General features: G+C 40.5%; 2 protein-coding genes across 6 annotated transcripts in view; both read left to right on the forward strand.

The window, feature by feature from the left end:
* Positions 1-299, forward strand: part of LOC307072888 (caspase recruitment domain-containing protein 8-like) — an 11,191-nt gene extending 10,892 nt beyond the window's left edge. For all 5 annotated transcript variants that reach the window (XM_079732444.1, XM_079732445.1, XM_079732446.1 and 2 more), the window contains one exon: positions 1-299. This exon is cut by the window's left edge and continues 570 nt beyond it. The gene's annotated coding sequence lies outside the window, so the exon portion shown is untranslated.
* A 468-nt stretch (positions 300-767) lies between these two features.
* LOC307072907 (caspase recruitment domain-containing protein 18-like) lies at positions 768-7,154 on the forward strand. Its single transcript, XM_079732478.1, has 3 exons — positions 768-835; positions 6,146-6,424; positions 6,835-7,154. Exons 1-3 carry the CDS (start codon positions 829-831, stop codon positions 6,843-6,845), a joined length of 297 nt encoding a protein of 98 aa, XP_079588604.1. The 5' UTR covers positions 768-828; the 3' UTR covers positions 6,846-7,154.
* The last annotated feature ends 3,264 nt before the right edge of the window (positions 7,155-10,418 follow it).

The following is a 10,418-nucleotide window of genomic DNA, read 5'->3' on the forward strand; positions in this document are numbered from 1 at the left end:
TTTTTCAAACTTTATATATTTCATGGAATTTCTCTCGTTTTGTTTGAAGGATGCATTTTTTTAAAGTTATTTCCGTACGGTTGTGAGTTTGTAAGAAAATGTACTTGAAATGATTAATAATCCACTACGACCAGCACAATCTTTATTCAGGACTCTTTTTCTAAGGGCAGCTGGTAGTGTCTTTTTCATATTGTGCATCTAAATGAACAATACTGTGGTTATTCTAGTGACCCCATAAAAAACGTGAGATTTCAATTACAGATTATACACCTGCAGGGCTTTGAATCCGTCCACATTACCCTTGATTTACTTTGACAGGGGAAATAAAAAACCTTTTTTACAAAAGCGTGCTTTCTTGATTCATTTTTTATTTAAATATTTCTATACCTTATCAAATTAAGTATTTATATTGTTTGATCATGCCAAAACATTCATTTTAATAAATAGGCTTCTGTTAAGCAATTGTCAAGTTGAAACAAGGACTATGATGAAAAGATAAATGATCTATTATAGCAAATGTGGTTTAGTATTCACGTCAGCCTGCAACTAAAATATAAAAAACAAATGGAAGCCAAATATTGTAATATACCAAAGAGTCGTGGAAGGGTCCCCCAAAACTTCTCTCTATCACGTTTAGACAAAAGCTCTGCTACATAAATGACACGAAACTGTTTTATCCTCCTCAATAAACTGTTGATGGCTAATCTGCATGCATGAAACCAGCCTCATAGAGTCGTAACGGGAAATAACAGGAAGTAGCCTTCAGGAAGTGTGTGGGAGGAAAACGAAAGTAAGGTGAATCGGCGCGAAGCCACGCTACTATCAACTATGGAAGGTAAGTAGAGTTCATCACAACTATCCCAAAGAAACTTGACTTTTGACTTTTGACATTTCGGCGTCAAGGTTATGTTTAATTCAGTAACTGAGGTATTGATCTGAACTGGAAACAACATCTGAATGAACGATCAGGGTCGTTGTCAATAGTTCACTTGCTGTAGCCGAGCCTCCTACAGCGTAGAGTTGTGACGTTCACGAACGAACCGAATCTAGTGAACGGCTCTTTAACGTGAACGATGGGAACCGAGTCGCAGTGGTGAGCCTTTCTTTTTCTTTTTCGTTCTTTTTTTATTTTTATCGCTGTCTCGTTCACAGCATGCGCACACAAGCTCCTCCTCCTCCTAATCCACTGAGACTGAGAGCATGCAGAGTGCACTCGTGGTGGAGGCAGAGTACTGCAATCAGGCCCGCCGCTCCCTATAGAGTACGCAGAGTGCGTAGGGCACCAAGTACCTGGGGGGGGGGCACCAAAAATTATGGTTCGTAAAAAAAAAATATAAAAAAATAATAATAATTACATTATTGAATTAAAAAAAATTGTAAATTAGTTATGAAGAGGCCCACCGTTGTTTTTTCTTAATTGCGTAACCTATCACTCAATTTCGGCAATTATATGTTTTGAGCCAAAGAAAGCCAAAGAAAGCGCAGCAGCATCTCTTTCTAAAAATATTGTTTACTAAGATTTGCACTAATGTTACAAAGGACAGTTCAGGAGTCCTCTGCAGTGTTATACTTGAAAGAAACTAGTTTTGTAAAAGTTTTTCTATTTTTATATATTTTTTGTCAATTATATTTTTGCATGGAAGTTCATTGTTCATTGCCTGCTTAGTTTTTATTGTGCTACAATTAAAAAGGTGATACATGATGAACAAGTGAAAAGAGCTGTATTTACACTTCGACACATTGTATGCAAAGATCCAAAATAGTGATCTCAGTGTCAAAGCAGAGGGATATAGCACCACCTTGTGGAATGTTTACAATGAATGCAGATCAGACATTAAAATCTAGTCCACACATGTTAAATTAAATTATAATCAATATTTAAAATATATCAAACTCAGATATCCGATGGCTAAGTCTGAATAATTCTGATCCAAATCTTACCCTATCATTCCTCCCAGTGATTATTTCCCAGATAAAAAGGCTTACCACTAGGCTAGCTTCTTAAAAATAAATGAATGAGCCAGTCTTTTGAACGGCTCTTTGAAAAGAACGGCTCCTCAAGATCTGGCTCCCTTCAAAGAGTCATAAATCCCATCTCTACTACACTGAAAAAAGTATAACCGTGCTAAAATCAAAAAAAATGATGTCACATCTAATATATTTGACTTCACAGAATCAAAATTGAGTCACTTGTTATGACCTGATTATTTTATGTTGATGTAAACAATAATACTGCACTTGACCCAACCTTAAACTTTGCCTTGATCCAAATGATTTTCTCAACATTTCAGTTGTTTAACCAAACTAATATATTTACTTTCAACTAAATTAACATGAATTAATGTTTGCATTGACACCAGTTAATTTATTTACATATAACCAAAAAAAATTTTTCACATCTAAAAACTCGATAAAAAAGACACTTGGCCAACAGATAACTTTAAATGTATTTATTCATCTTTAACATATGAACCGTAACATATTTAACATGATGAAATGAAAGAATGAAATGAAATGAAGAATGAAAGGAGGAGAAAGGAGCAGATGAGAGGGGAGGAGATGGTGGAGGGAAGAGGAGAAAGGCTGGAGAGGGGAGGAGAAGGGTGGAGAGGGGAACAGAGGAAAGGATGGAGAGGATGAGAGGCGGGAGAGAAGAGGATAGTGCATGCCGCAAACACACACAAGCATGTGTACACAAGGCACACATTCTACTGTGCAGTGTGGAGTTCACCATTCAGTTAGCGAATCTTGGAGCTCATCTTGTTGGAACCAAGCTCCATCAGGATCTTCTGAAGAGCCTCAAAGGTGAACCTGAACCCCTGGAGATATTCCATGTTAAGAGCATAACAGAGTCCAAAGAGCATTACCACTCCAGCTGCCACGGAAGGCAACTCAGTGAGGACTTCTACACCATCAATGATGATCCCGATCTCTTTGGGCTGTTGTAGAAGGCTTGAGTTCTCTCTGAAGACGAAGACCGCCATGGTGGTACTGTCTAGCTCTTGCTTGGCTTGATCTTTCTGGGACATCTGAGGCAAAATATAGGACAAAATGTATAAGTGAACAACTGCAGTGAGGCACACCTGATTAATCACCACATCCAATGGCAGAGCTGTCAAGCTTCCCCCAGGATTAGCAAAGTTACATCTCATCATGGAGAGACAGAACAGATCTGGACATACCGTGTACTCTTTTATCAGGGCCTCAACACATTCTCCAAGGTAGATGATAAGAGATTTGAGGACACACTCCCTTCTGACATCAGCATCTGCCTCCTGCAGACACATCGAAAAAGAGTTACTATGCAATGTGGAGGATAGGCAAGCTTTTGAATTCCCATCTCTACCACAAACAGTCGGTGCTTGTACGATTGGATCCATAGCACAAATTAATTCAAAGCAGAGCCATACAGGGGCCATCTATGAGCCATCTATTAATTGTTTTTAGACTAAGTAGCACAGAGACAGTACCAATAAGATGTTGTAGTTCCTCAAGCAATTCGTTGACAGCTGTACTGGAGACTAAGTATGTATGTTCCAATTTAAGTAAAAGTGAAGCTAATTTCAGTTCAAATTCCTTTTCTAAATCTTTAGACTCTTCAGTAATTGGCTCATCCAGCTGTACTTCTTCATTCAGGTCAGAGTTCAATGAGTCAGAAGGATTGGAACCCAGTGATGATGTGACAATTATTCCACTTTTAAAGTCATAAACGGTGCATGACTGATGTTTTCTCCATTTATGGGTCCGGCAACTGCTGTATGTGTTTGTTTTGTATGAACAACCATCAAACATACAAGAGACTTGTTCATTTTTTTTCAAATGTTGATTGATATGAAGAAGAAAATCATACTCCGTGGAAAGCTGATTGTTGTCACAAATGTAGCACTTGAATGAAGAGACCTTTTGTGTGGACTCCTGAGAAGGATGATTCCTAGTAAGATGTTTTTGTAGACCATTCCATGTCTTGGACGAATAGGGGCAATTTGCATGGATGCATGGGTAAGGACGGCGCCTACCGTGAAACCTATGGTTAATGCGGTAATGTTTCAGTAGCTCAGATCGTTCTGAAAATGACAGGCTGCAGTCTTTGCATTTCCACCTCAGATACCTGAGAAAACAAAGGAAGTAATAGTAAATTCCCTACATACACCGATCAGTGTTGGTTCAATCAACAGAACTAAAAAAAATAAGAAGTCCATCTGCTGCTATGAAAATGTGTAAATGAGGGAGGGTCTAATATTCAAGGGTGATTTGTGAAATGGTTAAAAAAGGCAATGTGCAGTGTAGATGCAAGATAATAACTGTTCAGGTTGGATGAAGATATAGGCTACAGCCAGGGAACTGAAGAGAGCGACCACATGTTTCTGAAAGCATACAAAATAAAACAAACAATTACTACTCTCTGAAGACCACATAATAAAACACCAATAAATAAACGTTTCTGGGTGGAGAGCGAGAGTCTGTGTTTTCTCTCCACCCAATGACAGACCTCAGGTGAAGCTACTACGTGCAGCAGAGTATGTGGGCTACTAGCCACACTAGCTGCCCCGGATGTTAGCGAGCGATTCATTGTCATAACGTTACCGGTAAATGCGTTATTACATCTTAAACATCAGCTAGCTCATATTAGCTAGCTATCTCGTCAGGTAGCGCCAGCTACCTGGCAGGTAACGGGTCGGAAAAACACGTGTTAATGCCCAGCCAAGAGCCTGCCGGGAACGCGGCACAGCCCGTTACCCATAGACGGATTATGAGATATCGGGCCCCTGGGCACGTGGACTCCGCAGCAGTGTTAATTTTGTCAGCTATTTTAGATTTAGTCTTAGTCTAAGTCTTTAGACAAAATTGCTTATTAGTTTTAGTCACATTTTAGTCATTGTTTTCCTTCGTACTTTTAGTCTAGTTTTAGTCGACTAAAAGTCCTTACATTTTAGTCAACTTTTAGTCATTACTTTTAGTCAAAATGTTTTCTCTTTTTAAACTAATTCAATTAGGCTAACCCCTGATATATGGACACCTGCTAAGTAGTTCCAGCCAAATAGAGTACTAAAGTGAAAACGTCACGTTGTCCTGGCAACCGGATTTTCAGTTCTAAACAACCGAACGAGAGATGGCGTTTTCCATTGCTTCCATGTGTTGTTTCTTTCAAAATGAAAATAAATCAATTTCAAGAGGTGAAAATCACTACCAATTGAAACATGTCGGGGCGTTCATGTATTCCCCTGGGGTATTAAAAGGAAAAGTGTACAAAAAAAAACAACACAAAATACTAAAACATTGATTATCTGCAACTGATTTGCTGCTTACGTTTATGTTTGGACGAAATCCTCCGAGGATGTAAACGACCGAAAGAGAGCTCCTTACGTTCTGGGACTGGGACTTGAACTTGAACAGGTGCTCCGACTGTGCAGCACGCAAATTCAAATTCAAATTCGACTCAAACTAAAAATATCACCTGCAGGTCATGAATAAAAAATAATAGTTTGAGAGAAATCAAAAACTTTGTTTTGTGTCCTTTGGACGTATATTTAGTTCAGTTTAAATCAAACTTGGTGTCTCAAAATGCAAAAAGAATGAGTTACACAATCAAATCAATAATTTTATCCTGTTTTCAATGACAGTTATTAGTTTAAATGAACAACTGCATGTTACACTTTTTACAGTGTACAGCGGGTCTAGGACCAGACTATTAATTAGTTGTGCTGTATGTTCTATGTACCGATTTGTTTGGCACCTCATAAACGCATAGCGCTACCTTCCTACATATCTGTACTTAAAACATCTGGCCGACTAGTGAACGCTGTTAATGTAGGCTAGAGAACAGACTGCTGACCCAATACACAACACATCACCGACCGTATTACTTCTTATGACTTAGTATAACACTATGACGAGAAACTACTTATTATTATGGAACAGTGGACTTATTGCACCATATTTTGAGATATGTAGATCAAACAAACATGTTATTGATGAGATATGTTGTGGGGGACAAGGTTGTACGATAAACGGTTTAATATTTACAGAGGTTAAGAAGAGTCCATAATTCTGACGTCAACAATTCAGAACTATGTGTTGAACACCCTGCCTCATTTATCATGTTTGCACATTGTCATTTTATATCGCTTTTTGATTTCTCTTCCAGGGGAGCTTCGAAGGGTCCGTTCTGCATTTGTGCAGAGAGTTTCAATCCCAGTTATCAAAGGTCTCCTGGATGACCTTTGGCAGCAGAAAGTGTTCAGTTCTGAGGACAAGGACTCTGTGATGCAGGAACACAAGATCAGAGCAGACCAAGCACGGTGTCTGATCGACATGGTGATGGGGAAAGGGGAGAGAGCAAGTTGGATAATGATTGATTGTATGAAGAAGAGGGACCCTGCCTTATGCTCCACCCTAGGTCTGATCTCTTCTCCTGCTGGTGTGGGTGAGTTGTTACCATGAATGTACTTTTTAAAGAAACGGTCACTGCCAGCTTTGTTTTGACAAGAGGGAGCTTCTTTGTCCTTTAATCCACTGGGATCCAGTGATTCATTATGTTCCATTTAGGATTGCATTTGTGTGGAATACTTCTGGTTCACTTGGTGTGGTTGCGGACCACTGTCATAGATATTATAACACCTCTGTAAAACGATTGACAGCGTACAGCAGACTGTTCAGTGGGCAGTCCCCATTAAATTGTCTCCACAGCCACATGGGATATGAAGGGGGGTGGAGAATGACAATCTGTCTTCTGTGAATGATACGAAACAAGAAGGAATGATGTGATTTTCCGGGAGTTTGTTTGTGATGGAAACTGATTTGTACTCATTTCCTGTCCGTCGTTTGCTTCCTCAGAAATGGTATAAGGCCCAGTTAAATGACATGACAATGGCATTTGAAGAGGCCCTTATGCAAGAGACGTCTCCGGGGAAAGAAAGCCATGGAGACATGTGATGGACCAAAACGCAAGCGACGGACCAAACAACGTGAAACAGTGAAGCTGTCTGAGTGTTTGCTGGTCGGCCGGATGCGGCCAAATGACAGCATCAGTATATTCCTTACCCCATAAAAAACGTGAGATTTAAATTACCGATTTCACACCTGCAGGGCTTTGAATCCGTCCCCATTGCTCCTGAATTACTTTGACTGGGGAAATAAAAAACTTTTTTACAAAAGGATGCTTTCTTGCTTAATTTGTTATTTAAATATTTCTATGCCTTATCAAATTAAGTATTTATATTGTTTGATCATGCCAAAACATCTATATTAATAAATAGACTTCTATTGAGCAATTGTCAAGTTGAAACAAATGATCTAACATATAAAAACGAAAGGAAGTTGTTGTTTATTCAGTCTTATTATGTGCTGTTCCTGTGACTCCACACCACCACCAGATGGCGCACTTACCTAGTGTTATACTGAGACTGTGTAATGTGATGTAAAGTGTGAGAAGAAGAATACAGTGATACTCGTTGAGTGAACATACAGTGCCCGTCTCGTTCTTTATTCCATTATATTAACAAGTACAAGTTTAGTATAGAACAAATTGGCGACGAGGATGATGAATACCGTACCTGCGTTATTTCTGCCGGGTGCCGGACAACCTACAATTCCGTTCGACACTTGGGCTAAGATGTTTGAGAACTATCTACTAGCCATACACGCGGAGGGTGACGACTGGCCAGACACGAGGTTACGTGCAATCCTCTTACATTGTCTGGGTACAGAGGGCCAGCGTGTGTTTTACACACTTGCAGACGCAGGTGCGTCCTACAAAGAAGCAATGGATGCACTGCGTGCACGCTTCATTCCTGCAGTAAACGTGGTGGAACGTCACAAGTTCAGACGAAGGGTTCAGAAAACGGAGTAGACCATTACAGAGTAAGTTGCCGCTTTGCGCGAGCTAGCCACTACGTGCGGATTTGAAGGTAACGGAGACGAAATGATACGTGATCAGATTATTGAGCATGCAAGCTGCGCTAAAGTGCGCGACAGACTGTTGGTGCAAAGTGATGCAAACTTGACACTGGAGAAAACGTTGAAAAACGCAGTCCAAGTGGAATCCGCAATTGGATATGTGCGAACGCTGGGTCCAGATGCGCGGGCGGCGGTGCAAGCGGTGACGGCGAAGCCTAAACGTCCATTCAAAGGCAGAGGGATGAACAACCACCAGGCTGCGCCTACAAAGGACCCACCAAAGACAGGGCCGATGTTTTAGGTGTGGGTCATCTACTCATCTTGCAAATGCTTCTGACTGCCCTGCGCTGAAAATGACCTGCCGGAAATGCAATAAAATGTGACACTTTGCAAAGGTATGTAAGTCTTCTGAAAGACGAGCCAGGACTGTAAGTGTAGTTAGGGTGCTGGGTATTTATCAAAATAGGCCAGCTCAGAAAATAACGTGTGAAGTGACTATTAATGCAAAGTCAGCTTCTTGTCCACACTGAAAAAAGGGAAATATTGGGTCTTTGAATTTACGAAAGTGTAGTTAGTAAAAGTAACACAATTTATTTAGATTCTGTTTGTGAACATGATTTAATCAAGTAGACCCAAGTTGTTTATAGAGGTTGTTGAACTAACTAGTTTCTTACAAGTTGGATGAATTTAATCAAATTAAAAAAACGAACTCATTGTAATCGAGTTTGGTCTCTGCTGGAAATTAAGGTGTCATTAATCCCTCCAGAACAGTAGGGGGCGCTTCATTCATGATGTGGGGCGCTTAGTACCGGTAGTTGTGTCAAAAAAAGAAGAGCCCTCCGAAGGAAAGAGCGCGAACAACATTTAACGGAAAGTCTACATGCTGCAAGAGGTCAAGGCCCAATATCTTTAAAAGTAAGTTCTTCAAATTTATATAGTTCCTGTAAGCTTACTTGGGCGACAGTCCACTTGAGTGCTGTTTTCAAACAGTATGGCGATATAACAATTAGCACTAAAAGAGCCTGTTAACTCTGTGTATTTTTAGCCTCTTTGCATTAGCCTACATGTTAAGCTCACACACGGTAGTTAATTTAACGTTAAGGTAGGACTGTAGACGGTAATGTTAATCGTCACTGTGTTTTTCTCTACTAGACTAGATTTCTACTCCAGACTGTGACTATTGCTACGAAATAACTACGAAATATTTAAGTTATAATGAATTTATATGTGTGCGAGCGTGTGTGCGCGCGCGTGCGTGCGTGTGTACGCGGTTAAATGCTGTTGTGGCTGTGAATGTGTGTTGCTCCAGACACAATAACATAGGCCTACATTAAAAATCGAGCTCAACGTGTCAGTTCACAATTCCCTCTCCTTCAGAGCTCATGTTTCATGTTCTAATGTTCATTTGTCATAGGGCTGCAGGATATATCGGCATTTCCAAGGGGATACAAGATTTGACAATATCGTTTATATCGATATATGCGTTAAAATGGTCCGTTTCCGCCTCAAGTGTCTGCGTTTGCCTTGGAGACTACGCGAGCGCGACCCCTCCCCCTCCCACTCCGTCTTTCCGAACGTGCCCTGTGCAAAGACGCTTCATTCCCGCCCCCGCCGAACCCTCACAAACACATCAAGCATGGAGGATACTGGTAAAGAAAACGAGATGGCGGCGTGAGATGAAATTGTTTCAAAGAGGAGAAACAACGGCTCCCATAATATGGAAATGGTTCGGGTTTAAAAAAAACAGATGAGCTGCAGGTAATCTGTAGAGAGTGTAGCAAAACCGTTGCGGCTAAAAGTGGAAACACGGCAAATCTGTTCCACGATTTACAGCAGCGGCACAAAGTGCAGTATGAGGAATGCTAAAACTCCGTGGCTGTGCTGCTGCATCACCGGCCGCGACAGCTTCTTCTGCCCCGACAGCTTCTTCTGCCCCGAAACCAGGGCCGGGGCTCGGCATACGCGACCTAGGCGTCGCCTAGAGCGGCAAATGTGTGGGTGGCGCCCTTAATTAATTTTAATATACGAAACGAGCGAAGTTAAACCAAACATGTTCCCAAATGGAACGGAGAAGGGAGGGGGCGGGGCATTAAAGTTATGGCGCACTGAAACCCTCACCGTAGTACGCAGGACAATGCGACAAAGCCATCTAACCCACTCTATAGAAAATATCGAGATATATATCGTATATCGCCATTCAGCCAAAAAATATCGGGATATCATATTTTGCCCATATCGTCCAGCCCTAAAACGCACGTCTGAAATAAATGAAATAGAGCCATAAATATGTATGCGCAATAAACAATCCTGTCATTAAAAACACTGCAGTAATATTCTCTCTCCTAGAAATCTTGTTTTTTTTAATCTTGCTATTTAATGTTTCCAGAAAGTGTAATTAAAAATAATGTCTGCATCTAGCACATTTGCTTAGTGATTTTGTTGTACTACTAATTTGTAATTGTTTTGATTGATTTAATTGTGTGTGTGTTTTGACTGATGCTAAATATTTTCTTTCACAGGTT

This window comes from Pollachius pollachius, assembly GCF_949987615.1.
Source record: "Pollachius pollachius genome assembly, chromosome: 3".
NCBI classification, from domain to species: domain Eukaryota; kingdom Metazoa; phylum Chordata; class Actinopteri; order Gadiformes; family Gadidae; genus Pollachius; species Pollachius pollachius.